Source organism: Eucalyptus grandis, chromosome 3 (genome assembly GCF_016545825.1).
Source record: "Eucalyptus grandis isolate ANBG69807.140 chromosome 3, ASM1654582v1, whole genome shotgun sequence".
NCBI lineage: Eukaryota > Viridiplantae > Streptophyta > Magnoliopsida > Myrtales > Myrtaceae > Eucalyptus > Eucalyptus grandis.
The window spans coordinates 6,300,060-6,314,187 of record NC_052614.1 but is presented as its reverse complement, the minus strand read 5'-3'; the positions used below and the strand labels follow the sequence as shown (position 1 = coordinate 6,314,187).

Here is a 14,128-nt window from a genome sequence, read left to right as displayed (position 1 = left end):
TGTGAATTTTGAGGGTTTAAGATGCAAGTATTTTAGGTAAACTTTTCTTAAAAGTTATGATACTTAAGTGATTGAAAAGTAGGTTATAACATTCAAATGAACGTTATACGAAAATTATTACATTGTCTTTTTGAGCATATTGAAATCGCACTTTTGAGAAGTGTTATCAATATTCTAGTATGTGCTTAGCTGTAAGAAAGTGAAATCTATTTGTTTGAGTATAAGCAATACCAGCTTTGGGAAGAAGTGCTTGGCTAGAAATGACATATTCTATTGTAACTATTTAAAGATTGCTAGTTGAAACCGGCTAGAGGATAGAGCGCATCGTTCTCATATATTTATTACTACCCAACTTCCATTGATGGCGAAATGCCTGCTCCTGCAACCATTAGGGACCGGGCGAGCGTCCGATCTCGGTCCAATCTCTTCCCCATGTCGTCTTTTATGTCCGTGAAAGAACGTGCTTTTCCCTTTTTAGCATGTAATAAGGGGAGAGAGGGAGGAAGACCCCTTTCTGTAAAGGGTCATGTTCTTTTTATAAGTGAGATGGCCGGTGATCTTTAAGGAAAGAGGGCAGATCTTCTTTCCCTATTGGGGGATGCTTAGAAAATATCTTACTTCTTGTCGCTTTTCTTTGAACTTGTGTGTCTTCCATGTTCCCCTCTATCCTGTTTTAAAACAAAACTATATTACCTTGCATCCTTTCTTCGAAAAATCAGGGGATACTGCCACGTGTGAACGTGCTGACATACACATTTCCAATATTTAAACACACAACTTGGACGTGCTAAACAGTTCAAATATGTTCTTTATCCTCGTTCCTCACCCTCCATGATCAAAATTTGGCTACACCTAGTTAAATCGGTTCTCCAATTTTCTCTAATCAATATGTTTTTCGCCACCCTAAGATTTTGGCCATGTAATGAATTTTGGCCAAATTTTAATTTACATGGGTTTAGTCTGATCAAGATCATGACCTCCCCTGTACCAGTCCATCCATTGCTAGTTGAACTAACATGCAAATTATATGGGTTTAACAATGCATAAGAAATGTAATCTATAAGTAAATGCAATTACTTTTTTTTTTTGTTTTATTTTTTTGGTTAGGGATTGATGTCGATTCTTTAATTTTCCATGCAAGGAACAACTAAATAATTTGCCAAAATTTAGGTGCCGACACTCATCACGACTCACTCTTGCACCTCAACAAAGTCATTCATGCCTGCCCAAATATTGGTAGGAATTGAATTTGAGATCCTACGTTTGATTTTGTACAAATATCCAATAGTGTACGCGTTGGAATATTCGAAGGCCAGCAATGGCTGAATTCGATCAATGTCGCGACACTTTGAGATGCAGCACCCACCACGCCACGCCATCCCTCCTTGAACAACAGCAACTAGAGCTTTTATTGCAGACTTATTCTTACGACGCAGATCATGGGATGTAGCGTTTTATTTTGAGCTGATTTTTAAGTGCCTGAGTGCATGGATGGAAGTGTGTGTGTGTGTGTGTGTGTGATGATATATATAATCTTTCTTCTTCTCCCTTCTTCGATGAGCATGTTCTTCATCTGTCCTTTCTGGCAGAGACAAGCATGAGTGAATATCCGCCTCCGGGAAAGCGACATACCTATGTCATCGGACGAATTTTGAGGCCTCTTGTTATATATGTCGAAGGCTTATGTGTGCATCACTGTAGCCTCTCTTCATTCTCGGTAAACATCGTGATAGTCTGTTGTAGTATCGCAGAAGAAGAGGAGGAGGAAGAAGAAGAAGATGGCACTCTCTTCTCATGCTTTGCATGTCAGTGCATCTCTCCACAAGCCATCCATTTCTCAGAGTCGTAGTTTTGATCGCCTGAAGCTGTCGGTTCCCTTGGATCGGAAGGTAATACATGTAGAGAGGGTGGGTTTTGTCGTTTCTTTTGGCTGAAAGATTTGCCGTCCAATTTTTAGATTATCCATTCTATTTGTTTTTATCGATGTTTCACGTGGTTATTTTCTAGGCAAACCGTTGTCTATCCGAAAAGATCGATTCTTTACAACTTCTAAGATATGTGAATCAGTCTCGAGAACTCGCTTACCATGTAGCATCTTATCGTTTTACCAGGTCTTGCATCTATAGGGTTGAGTGCTCTTCTTCTTCTTTTGGCTCTCATGATTAGCTCCTCCTGCCTACTCTTGCTATGGAAATGAGTCCTTCGTTTTTAACTCTGTAATGATGAAAAAGAAGGGGAAAATTTTCCCCTTGTGGCTTGTCAATTGATTGCCCTCAGCTTGTTAAAGTCTTAAATGGGAGAAGGACACTAAAAGTTTTAAAAGTTATAGCCGGTACTTACTTTAGTGTTAAAGTGCCACATTTTTAAAAATAATCATTTAAGTGCCAATTTAGATTTAGGTAGCTTAAAATTCGACATTATGCCATGTTTTATTAATTTTCAATCTCGTGCTTTGTCGACGTGCCTAGTTAGTATATAACCCATAAACGACATCATTTAAAAGTTATATATATATATATATATATATATATATATATATATATATATATAGTGATAATTTGAATGCTAAATTTTGTTTAAATTGATCATTTAGTGCCAATTATTATTAAAAAATGATCACTTTAATGCCAAGCACACCACATGGAAATGCCACACGGATTGGATTTTTTAAATAATATGCCAAGTTATATAAAATTTCTAATTATAAAAGTAACGTCTTATTTTTGGCTGTAATTTCTCGCCATTGGTATTTTAGTAATTTTTTTCTTTGATATGGTATTTAAGGATGCGTATAATAACATTTCTATTTCTGGGAACAATTTTTTTAATAATTATATTACTTTTTACTTTTTTCTTTTCTTTTTTTTCCTTTTTCTTTAGCCGATCGTCGATCTCAACTAGGTTGGTGATAAGCTAGATGAGGGCCAAAGTGTCACCAGCCCCCAGTGAGGCTGAGCCTTGGCTAGTGGTTGGGTGAGGTCTAGCCCCAATGAAGCCGAGCCTTGGCTAGCGGTCGATGGGGGTTGGCCTCGCCTTGGCTTGACCTCACCCAACCAAGGTGACGCCAAGTCTTGTTAGGGGCTAGCGAGGCTCTAATGAGGTTGCTGGCCATCGCCAAGGTCAGCGACTAAAATTAGTTGGTATCCTAATATGGAGAATGCTAATTTATCAGTCAAACTAAGGACGTTAGTAAGTCACACAAATGAATCCTAGTAAATTATAAAAGTAATTGGGGGAAAAGTGGCAAAAAAGTCCTATACCTTTCACCTTTGTCCTGATTTAGTCATAAACTTTTTTTTGGTGTCGATTTAGTTCTAAACATTTTTAGGTTGTGCCAATTTAGTATTTTCCAATCAATTTTGGCCGGATTTTGCTGATTGGATGCCGGCCGACTGACATGGCCTGATCGACGCCGATGTGGACAACTTTTAATAATATTTTAATATTTTAATATATATATTTTAATTTTTTTAATTTTTTCTTCTCCTCTTCTTCTTTGGCCGCCGCCGGACCTCGGCGACCGGCCAGAGGCGATGGCTGGTGAGGTCGAGGTTGACCTCGCCGGCCACCTCGCCCGTAGTGGCCGAAGGGTGAGCCTTGCCCGCTCGGTGCGAGGCCACCCTTGAGGCCCAGGCGGTGAGGCTCGCCCTCGCCGGATTTGGGAGGGTTGAGCCTCGCCCATGGCTAGCGAGGGTGAGCCTAGCTAGCTCGCTGGATATGGTGGTGGGTTGGTGAAGTGGCGAGCATCGATGGACGGAACCGGACAGCAGCGTTGTGGCGGTGGTCTCGTGTGGCTAGGTTTCCTCGGCTTGGCCGAGAGAGGACTCTCTCTCTCTCTCTCTCTCTCTCTCTCTCTCTCTCTCTCTCTCTCTCTCTTAGGTCCCGCCTAGATTGAACACCCTCATATCTCGAATTGAATCCTTGAAGAACAATCTAGGATGTGCACAGCAAACAAAGGGAGGTCGGGGATGGAGCTTGTGCAACGGACGATTGCAAGCTCCGGCCTGGTCCGACCAACGCAAGGCTCAAAAGGACCAAGGCCTATCGGAGCTTCGGTGCTTGAAACCAGGCGTGACCGTAGGCCAACGGCTACGGCTTAGGTGCAGTGGCCGGCGGTCTACCCCTCCGACTCTCTCCCCCTACTCGAACCCCCTCACTCGCCAAATCCAGTGAGCCTCGCCACCTAGGCCTTGAGGGCGGCCTTGCGCTGGGCGAGTGAGGCTCGCCCTCGCCGGCCATGGGCGAGGCTTGTCCTCACCGATCGTTGGCTCGCGTGAGGCCGCCCTCGCAGCCATTGGCGAGGTGGCCGGCCAGGGTGACCTCGCCGGCCGTTGCCTCTGGCCGGTTGTTGAGGTCTAGTGACCGGCTGGAGGAAGGAGAGGAAAAGAAAAAAAGAAAAAGAAAAAGAAAAAGAAAAAAAAAAAAAAAAAATATTATTAAAAATTGTCCACATCGCCGATTAGGCCACGTTGGCCAGCCAGCGTTCAATCAGCAAAATCTAGCAAAATTGGCCGGAAAGGACTGAATTGGCACAACCTAAAAAGGTTTAGGATTAAATCGATACCAAAAAAAGATTTAGGACTAAATCGGCACAAAAAAATGTTTAGGACTAAATCGGTACAAAAACTAAATGTTTAAGACTTTTTTGGCTTTTTTCCCAAGTAATTGGTAATCATGGAAGTATAAATAAAGGTTTGCACTTTTCAAAACCAAGCAAGATAAAGAATTGATAAGCGACTGAAATTTGTTGATATCTTAATGGGACAAAAACTAGTAAACTGAAACAATTAAGATTGGTGATTTTATATAAAAATTAACAACTTTCAAGGTATTATTAAGTCACAAAATAGCCTTGAGTAAGAAATTTTGCTCATCTCCTTGTGGTCTTGGGTTTAAGTATTTATTGATAGCATTGAAGGGGTAAAATCTTAAATGTACTAGTTGAGGTGCAGGAAGTCGTTGGCCCAGACGCCACTTGACCCGCTAATCAAAAGAAAAGAAAAAGTGGATGTTTTCTAGGTAAGCATAAATAAAAACGCTACTTTCGAAAAGAAGTAAGATAAATATTTAATAAGTGACAAAAAATAATTGGTATCATAACGTGACAGATTTTGGCACGTTAGTCAAATTAAGATTGGTAATTTCAAATAAAAGGGTCAATAGGCCATTAAAATAGGTGTTACTACATTATTAGAGTAATTTTTGGTACTTTTCAAAATAAGTAAAATAACAATTAATAAGAGACAAAAATTATTTAGTATCATAACGTGATAGACACGTATAAACTTTCGTGTCGTTGATAAGTCATAAATTTTTTGTAAATTATTAGAAAGGTTAGTAATATTCGAAGTGTAGATAGATGTTGGTACTTGTCAAAGTATGTTGGTAAATGACTAACACTTGCGTAAGCAAGTTACCAAATACTTTACCTTTATCAGGGTTACTTGTCATTTACCAACCGGCGGATTACTAACATGAGACTGGATTCTGATAATCACAACTTTATCTAATTGCTATTCCGCATAAGATTATATGATTGCTTCATATGATCATCTAGACAGCTCAAACACAAAAGAATAAAAAAGTTGACATGATGATGAATATAATAAGAAAAAAAAAGGTTTTTCATGCTATTGTAGAAAATATTAAGTTACACATTTGAATTTTGTCAATAAAATTTCACTCATTGAGCAGTTAACATATTTTAGTTGATTTTTGAGTAAAGGATGATTCAACTGAATATATTAACGAGTTCGGACTTAAACTTTCTTTTAGCAATCACTACAAGTGAAGGTATTGAGTTTTCGTTACATGCTTTACTAGTATTGATGGGCTCGAATTTAAGCTTCATCTTGGCGATCTCCATGGATGGATGAAGGTATTGGATTTCTATTACATGCTTTCCAACAAATAATAGATTACTACAATGGGAAAGATTTGATTTTCGAGTGTCGTATGAACCGACGTAATAGAAAAGCAAGGCTGCTCAACGCCATCAATAATACAATAAGAACAGAGTAGGTGATCAAATGGGCCTGAAGCTGAAGCCCGTCCACATGCACCCAATCTCCAGCTTCCAATTTCGCTAGGATTTTTGCTTCCGTTCGTCGGTGACCAAGCAAGTGCAGATTTGCAGCGCCATGTTGACGATGATAACGGTACCGGTTCCACGCCATTTTCTCTCCCAAAAAAGCATTCTTTTTCGTCACAGTGCTCGTTCAAGCTCTGTTGTAGCGACAACCAAAGCAATGAGAGTTCTTGCTCGAATTTCTCCCGGAGGCTCGCTCTGTTCCAACTGGGTACAGGTAAATTCTCATAGAAGAGGAAACAATGTCAAGAGTTTGGACATTTCGGCTTCGGGTTTGTTCTGGTTGATGGTGACAAAATTCAACTCCACAGCATTGTTCACTACTTTATTTATTTATTTATTTTTGTCTACAGCAAGCTCTGACCGGTTCTCTCCAGTGGTTTCTTGAATGACAATTGACCAATTTTAACTGCTTTCTTATGAATATTCTGATCACTACTGGATTAGTGGTTTTTATTTCTCTTTCTTGCGGTTGTAAATAGTCAATATATAAAAATCAATGCTTGAAAATATGCCCGAAACATAGTAGTCACAGAGCTCCTATTTCATGAATAATTCATGGATTATGTAGTGATTGCATTATCTGTGACTATTCTGTAATAACCTGTTGAGTTAGCTTTTTCTACTTTGCTTCATTCTGTGATTATAATATTGTTATGTGCCACGATCTGAAGAGCTTTTGGGGAATTTCTCCAGCTATTCCTCAGTCACAAGTCTTGGGTGTAAAAGCATCTGAATTGCTTAGGCCTGCAGAAAGCATGACCGAAACAAATAACATCGGAAATGTAGCAGAAATGAACAGTAATCTCACTGAGGACAGTGCATTGCAGTGGGCTAAGAAAGACAAGCGAAGAATGCTCCATGCCGTTTATCGTGTTGGTGATTTGGACAAGACTATAAAGTATGTCCATTAACCGTTTGACCTGTAATTGCTCATATTGCTCATTTCCTCATCTAATGATGTGCCTTTCATGCAAATAGCTAATTAGCAAGATACTGCAGATTTTACACTGAATGCTTCGGAATGAAACTATTGAGAAAACGGGACATACCAGAGGAGAGATACTCGAATGCTTTTCTTGGATATGGACCTGAAGATTCCCATTTCACTGTGGAACTAACTTATAGTAAGTTGTTTCCTTTTTTTTTCCATCCTTTTTGAATTTGAAATCTTTGCTCAGATATTCCTTCTATTCTTGAGCTAATTTGCTGATGCCTAACAGATTATGGCACGGACAAGTACAATGTAGGAAATGGACTCCACTTTGGCATCACAGTGGACGATGTAAATTATCCTTCTTTGTCTAAAGTTTGTTCCTTTCTTGTGTCTATGAGACTGACAGTATCCTTGCATTCGTCTAAAAGTTTGCTATGAAATCTCAAAAGTTACTTTCTTTGTCTCTTAAATTTTGTTTTGCCCAATGAAATAGACTTATCCACTGCTCTATATTGTGGCTTATGTACCAATATTTCCTTGCAGGTAGCAAAAGCAGTGAATCTTGTAAAGGCAAAGGGAGGTAAAGTGATAAAGGAATCTGTTCTACTTGATGGAAACAGTAAAATAATTACCTATGTGGAAGATCCAGATGGATACAAATTTGAGCTGTCAGAAGCAGCAACTACTCCTGAGCCCCTACATCATGTAAAGCTTTGTGTGGGCAATCTCGATCGATCAATAAACTTTTACAAGAAGGTGATTGACTAATTATGAAGAGCTTCCTTTGTTTCCACCAGACCATGTAAGTTCTTGTCGCATATACGTGCTTAAGATAAAAATTGCTGTCCTTTTTGAACTGCAAGGCTTTTGGAATGGACCTTCTCAGCAAACAAGACAACCCTGAATACAAGGTGATTTAATGTCTCTCATCATAGCCAATCTCAACTTAATTGAACCTTGTTGAAAGCATTGAGCTTAGGCTGTCCTATGAAGTCTTAAAAGTTGGGAACGTGTGCTTGCATGTCGTATGGTGGGTGTGGTGTAATCATGCATGGGAAGGTTGTGTGGCAATGAGAATTCTGCATCTCTCTTGATCCTGAATCTTTTCATACTATCTTTTATCCTTTATCCCATGGCATGTGGTGTAAGTACGTAGGCACACTCCTTTTCTTGGTGAGTGATGATTTGTAATGTCTCAAGAAAGGTCTGCACCAAAACCATGTGTCGTTTTGTCTCTCTTCGTTCAATATCTGATGCATTGAACACATTGACCCTGTTCTGAGCACAAGTCAATGCCTTCATTTCTTTAGTTCAATTCAGGAATGCTTCTTAGTTCCTTCTTAAAGCAGTTTATTGGTTGTGGTCTGCAGATAATTTCTCTTTAAAATGGCAATGTCTCATTCTCTGATGCTTTCAGCATTTTTCTCACTTTTTAGTATTCTGAAGTTACATTGGGTTATGGTCCCGAAGACACAAACCCAGTCCTGAAACTAACTTACAATTATGGGGTCACGGTATATGATAAGGGGGACGGCTATGCCCAGGTGAGGTCTCCACCCTTATGCTCCCACCAGTCTTTCTTATCATTTGAGCAAAAGTTCACTTGGAGTCCTTGTGTTCATTCATGGTGAATCATGTGACACACCCGAGCTTTTATGTCTTTCATCAGATAGCAATTGGAACTGATGATGTTTATAAGACGGCCGAGGCAATTAAACTGTTTGATGGGATAATTGCCCTTGAACCTGGCCCGTTACCAGGTATTAATACGAAGATAACTGCTTGCTTGGACCCTGATGGTTGGAAATCGGTACGTCTTTTTCTTGTGATTTCCTTGGCCTTATGAATACTCTTCTTATAATTTTACCCAGTAGATGTTGCTGAGCAAATAAAAAGAGCTAAGTTCAACAATGAAGACCTTTATAATCTTTTCATTTGAAGATTTAATACGCATATGCATGTGGAACTCATTTTATTCTGGTGCTAAATGATTTTGAAAGCACACACACTGTATTTTCTAATTCCATTTAAATACAAGTACAAAGTTTGACTCTCTCTCACTCAGGTTTTTGTTGATAATGTCGACTTCCTCAAAGAATTGGAGTGACTGAAGCATTGATGGGGGGCAGATATTGAGGTAATTCAAATTCACCTTTGATTAGCTTTTTCATCTTGCTTTTCACTAGGTATTTGTACAGAGGTAGCCTTGGAGATTACTCCACGGCTCTTTCAGACGTTTTAATTGCTAGTCTTCTTCTCCAATCAATCTCACCATGCAGATATTTTTTATGCGGAACAAACTTTCTCTGGGCTTCTAAATTCCAACCATACCACTTTTCCCTCCAGATCATATCATGTCGGAACAGTAATTCAGCATTTGCTGGATCCCCTCAGTCCACATTTGCATGTCTCCCTTGCTTTGGCATTCAAACTCAACCACCCTGTCTGTTGTTATAATACCAAAGTAAGCCTTCTCACCGCCGTCTTCCTTTTCCCTTCCATTCCAGACTGGGATATCATGATGCACTCCAGTGACTACACCTGTAATTTGAAATTCGTTTCAGATGAAACAGAGCCGACAGGTGACAAAAGAGTTTATCATGAAAAGCATTCGCTTACATTTTTTCTTCTTTGTGAATGTTCCTGCCACATGCTTGCTTTTCAGCTTTGCTACCACCTGCCTCAAATTTTGAGCAATCGTTAGAATTGAAGATTAGAAGAATGCATTATCTATGGGTCTGATGGAGAATCGATTAGTTAACATGTTGGTTAACCGTATTCTGAAACACGGAAAAAAATCATTGGCTTATCAAATTATCTATCGAGCCATGAAAAAGATGATAATAAATTGCTCTTCATGAACACGTGGAGCTTTCTGTGTCATTTGAAGCAAATTAAGGAGGAGACAAGAAAAGGAAAGAAAAAAATTTAAGTGCACCGGTAAAATTTGATGTACCCTTCCAATTTTCTTAACATAAATGTAGTTGTTATAATATTAGGTTTGTACCTGAAAGTTTGAATTTACATTGAAAGACACTTGTTTCCAGTGGAGGGCTCCTGTCAACAGCATTTATGTTGGAAACCGAATGCAGAAGTGTAAATGTTAGACAACGAAGTCAGAAGCATAAAAGCATAAGCGGATGCTCTTTTTTCTCTAATGCTGTCCGTATACCTTTCCTTGTGCGTTTAAGAAGTTCTCCTCCTTTAGACACAAAGTCTAATGCATTTGACATCGACATGTAGTTTTCCTTGTCAGTTTCTCCCTTGTCCTCTGCCATGGCAAATGTCCCTCCTCCATAACCCTTTTGAAGCCTTGATCGCAGGGTGGCGGCTCCTCTTAATGCTGCACAGTTTGAGTTGTAGAAGTTACACTTAATTGGATTATTGTAGGAAAAATACCAAGAATGACAGTGCTCCTCAAGATGATAACTTAGAAAGTACAGTAAGCTCTATGGGTAGGTCAAATTGCACAGGTATACTCTTTGTCCTTTTCTTTTTCCTTTTAACTGTGTCAAAAAGGCGAGGGAGGGCAATCATCGTGGCTACTCCCATTGGGCGTTACCATGAGGGTTCTAACACCCACTGCGGCCTACATATGTTTAGATTAAAAAGGCAGAGTGGTTGTCACTTAGCAACAGTGGTGAACCACTGGTCTGAGGTAGGCAAGCCCCATCACCTTAGCCCTGCTGAAGTGTTTAGAGGTCCAAATCATATCAATCAAAGTGAGTGAACGCATTGCTACCACAAGCAATCTGAAGTGGTGATCTTGTGTTTGGGAACAGAAGCCCAAACCACCATTGGTGCTGAGCACCCCCTTGCCCCAGAAATGTACCCTTTCCAAATTTCAACAAGCGTTTATACCTCCATTTTTTCTACATTTTCTGTTGATACTTGAACCAATCAGCTTAAGGTGTACTTTTTTTCTGTAAGATATATTAATTGAATTTCCATTCAAAGAACACCAAAAATTGCGCAATGCAAGCCTTTGACATATGGGGCCAAATTGTAGAATTCTGGACCAAGGATTGCTAAACAAAGTGCGGGGGGTTTGCACTATGATTTTCCATTGATAAAAGCTCAATTCTATTCAACTAAAGCTTACTCTGCCTCTTCTTTTTCCCTTTGAGAAAAACTTGGCTTTTGTGTCCTAATTATCCTGAGGATTATGTTTTAAGCGTTGCTCGTACCTGTAGCTGCTCCAGCAGTTAAGGCCATGATATCACCATTAGTCCTTGAACTGACTGCGGAACTCACCACAGCCGTAATCTGTTGGTGATCGGCTCCCATTTCCTCCGCAAGGTCGATGCAGTGGGATGCCACCAGAGCTGCTGCAGAAGCTATAGCTGTGGATGTCCTGGCATGATTCTTCTGGTGATTGGTCGGTTGTTCTGTCAGGGTTGCGTTGGATGCTGCGAGCACCGCCACAGCAGCTGCAACCCCTGCCACAGACACGGCTGCGTGTAGCTGTGCATTATGGGCCCAGGTTTCCTGCTTCTTCCTCTCTTTCTGGTCCTTCAACCACCTCCCAATTGTTTTCCCCCTCATTATGTTCTTGTAGATCTGCAGAACAAAGTAGCAATGTCAATATGATTAAGTATTGTTTCTGGAGTTTCGTGAAAGTAGTGATTTTGAGTGATGATTTACCCCATTTCTGAGAAGTTGTTGATTGGAAAGGAACTCCGGGTTGAGTGCTTGATGGAGTAGGAATAATTCCTTCACAGACAAGACTCCTGAGTTAAACTTGAGTTGCAGATTGTCACCTATGTGTTTCACTTACTCTTTTTCAAAGTGAAATTTCTGAGCTTATCCAGAACATTCTTGGAACAAAAGTTTAATAACCATTTTTATCTGAAGTGCTTGAAAACTTCTTTTCTTTTTGTCCGCTTGATGACAAGTGAAGGGCAAGTGTGTGGGGTGGGAAAAAAATAGAAAGCTTTGAGTTACCCTGACTTCACCACTGTCTCTTGGAGAGATGGACTCGGTTTCATTAGTTGGTGGTTGCTGAGGTAGCTGCAAGGTGAAAGAAAGAATTGTCAAGATCATGTACAACCAAAGCAGATGGCAAAGATGACAAAACTTTAAAGGGGAAAAAAAATACAGATGGGTGGCAAGTGTTTTAAGGTACTCTTTAACTAGGTAAATGTCTCTGCTTTGCTTCGTTCAAGAGTAATATGGTGTCAATTTCATCTTCTTCTTTCAAGACCCAACTTAACTTACATGATATTGTTTCATCTGAACATAAATTTTGGAAGACAGACTTGACAGGTCCTTAGAAGATTCTACAGTAAGTGGGATTCTTTATCTCTGCAGGGAAACTAATATAACTCCAGCTCCAAAATTATTTGAGGTAGTCAAGATAATTTTACAAGTGACCAGAGATAAGAGATTTATCTATAGATTATACAACCAAGAAAATACATAGAATAGATTTGACACAGAAAATTTACTGAGCATTTTACAAAGTAGGAGCTACACATAAGCGATCTTACTTCCCATCCAAGTGTTTATGCCAGTGGCTACTACCATAGGCTTATAAAACTTCTCCTTTTGTTCACGGTGTACAAAATAAGAGTTTGGAATGGGAATCTTACATAGTCTCTTGGAGACCTGGAATTTGCTTCGTTCGTATCTGTGCCAACTGAAGAAAAAGATGATCTCTCTGCATTATCATTATTGTCGTTGCCGCCAGAGACATGAGTAGTGTGGAGAGCTTTCGACAGCTCCATGGCTGAAACACTCCATGATCTTGCCAGAAACTCCATGGACTCAATTGGAGTCTCAGGGGTCATGCATGACGCTTGCAATGACGACAAGTTTGTAGGCCCATTTTCATCGATATGCTCCAGCTTCTTCTGCTTGACGCTGCATGAAGTCACTGTAAACAAAGCTCAAAGAAAACAATTGTTAGTCTCATATAAAACTGTCATTCATTCGGGACTGAGCTCCAACTCAAGAGACAAAGCTTACTTTTTGCACATTCAAGACTTGAGGAACCTGCAAGAACAAGCTAGTCAAGAGTGATCATGATATGATGACAGAAGGGTACTTATATTGGGTTGCGGGCAAAGAAGGGCCTTCATTTTCTTTATCGAGGAAAGAATGATTATAGATATACTAAAATATTGTTTGGTACAGTTTTTTTAAAGCAGTTTCAACCGTATAAGGAGCTTCAGCTTTTATAAGGTATTCACTGTTTAGCAAAAAGATTTTGTTAAAAGAGTGTCACTGGAGTTCTTGTCAAGTAACTGAATAAAGGAATGCATCCTCATAATATATATATATATATATATATATATATATATATATATATTAATATATATTCATATACATGTCAATACCTCAAATTGACTATTCACTCGTTAAGCTTATGTAATAAGTATCTCGAGAGCACTCGTTAATCAAACCCTCAATAAACATCTCTTATTAGTAGGTTGTAGGGCATCCACCGTTGCAACAACTAAAATGGTTTTTAGGTATTGCACCACCCAACTTTTAAGGAACTTGTGACTCTCTTAGTTTATTGCACCGAAGAAGATTCATCTTATACCAAGTCTCATGTGTTCTATGGTGTACAAGTACGCACCTTTTTTTTCTAGGAAGTCCTCACCTAGGAATGCTCTTATCTGAATACGCTCAATCTTGGAGTACCAATATTAAACAATGTCATTATATCAAAAGGCACTAAGTTACATAATCTAAAAATGTCTCCTTCCATATAATTTATTCCTGCGCTCCTTCACCATCTAAAAAGCCTGCTAGGAACCACAATTTGTCCAAGCCTTCTTGCTTCGACAATCACTTCATCAGTCCCATAAATTTAAAAGAGAATTCATGCTACATTCTCTTGACATCATATCATAATGATTTTACAATTAGAACCATATCAAACGATGTGACATATTATATGCAAGTCTCTAAATAAATGGATTATATTCAATATAGAGTAAATGTATGCTTTATAGCATGCAATTGGAGTCCGATACTTCATTTCATAATTGCGGTTTTTCTGCATTCATATATCTAAAGCTAATTTGCAAAAGAGCATGTAGACAGTTGGAAGAACCCATGTTAAAGGGGGGTCAACTTTGTCTCGTTGCTAGTCT

The 14,128-nt window shown here is 39.3% G+C and overlaps 2 protein-coding genes across 6 annotated transcripts; one reads left to right on the top strand and one right to left on the bottom strand.

Annotated features, from left to right (window-relative positions):
- The first annotated feature begins 6,058 nt into the window (after window positions 1–6,058).
- On the top strand, window positions 6,059–10,037 carry LOC104436244 (probable lactoylglutathione lyase, chloroplastic). 5 transcript variants are annotated; one of them, XR_005548939.1, is made up of 11 exons: window positions 6,103–6,305; window positions 6,785–6,989; window positions 7,091–7,215; window positions 7,312–7,373; window positions 7,569–7,781; window positions 7,889–7,936; window positions 8,462–8,569; window positions 8,695–8,835; window positions 9,091–9,162; window positions 9,533–9,607; window positions 9,691–10,037. XR_005548939.1 is itself a non-coding variant. In XM_010048967.3 (10 exons), the coding sequence occupies exons 2-9, from the start codon at window positions 6,847–6,849 to the stop codon at window positions 9,130–9,132; spliced, it is 882 nt and encodes a 293-aa protein (XP_010047269.2). In that variant the 5' UTR covers window positions 6,059–6,305; window positions 6,785–6,846; the 3' UTR covers window positions 9,133–9,162; window positions 9,372–9,654. The 5 variants fall into 5 exon arrangements, 4 of the variants coding, with proteins under 4 accessions (XP_010047269.2, XP_018725267.2, XP_018725266.2 ...); XM_010048967.3 differs by lacking the exon at window positions 9,691–10,037 and having other exon boundaries at window positions 6,059–6,305; window positions 9,372–9,654; XM_018869722.2 differs by lacking the exon at window positions 9,533–9,607.
- Window positions 8,985–13,096, bottom strand: LOC104436245 (VAN3-binding protein). Its single transcript, XM_010048969.3, has 9 exons — window positions 12,993–13,096; window positions 12,617–12,900; window positions 11,970–12,035; window positions 11,670–11,738; window positions 11,213–11,585; window positions 10,198–10,368; window positions 10,033–10,082; window positions 9,645–9,702; window positions 8,985–9,566 (listed from the first exon to the last, which is right to left on the bottom strand). Coding segments are annotated over exons 1-9 (1,266 nt in total). The 5' UTR covers window positions 12,994–13,096; the 3' UTR covers window positions 8,985–9,372.
- Window positions 13,097–14,128: the final 1,032 nt, after the last annotated feature.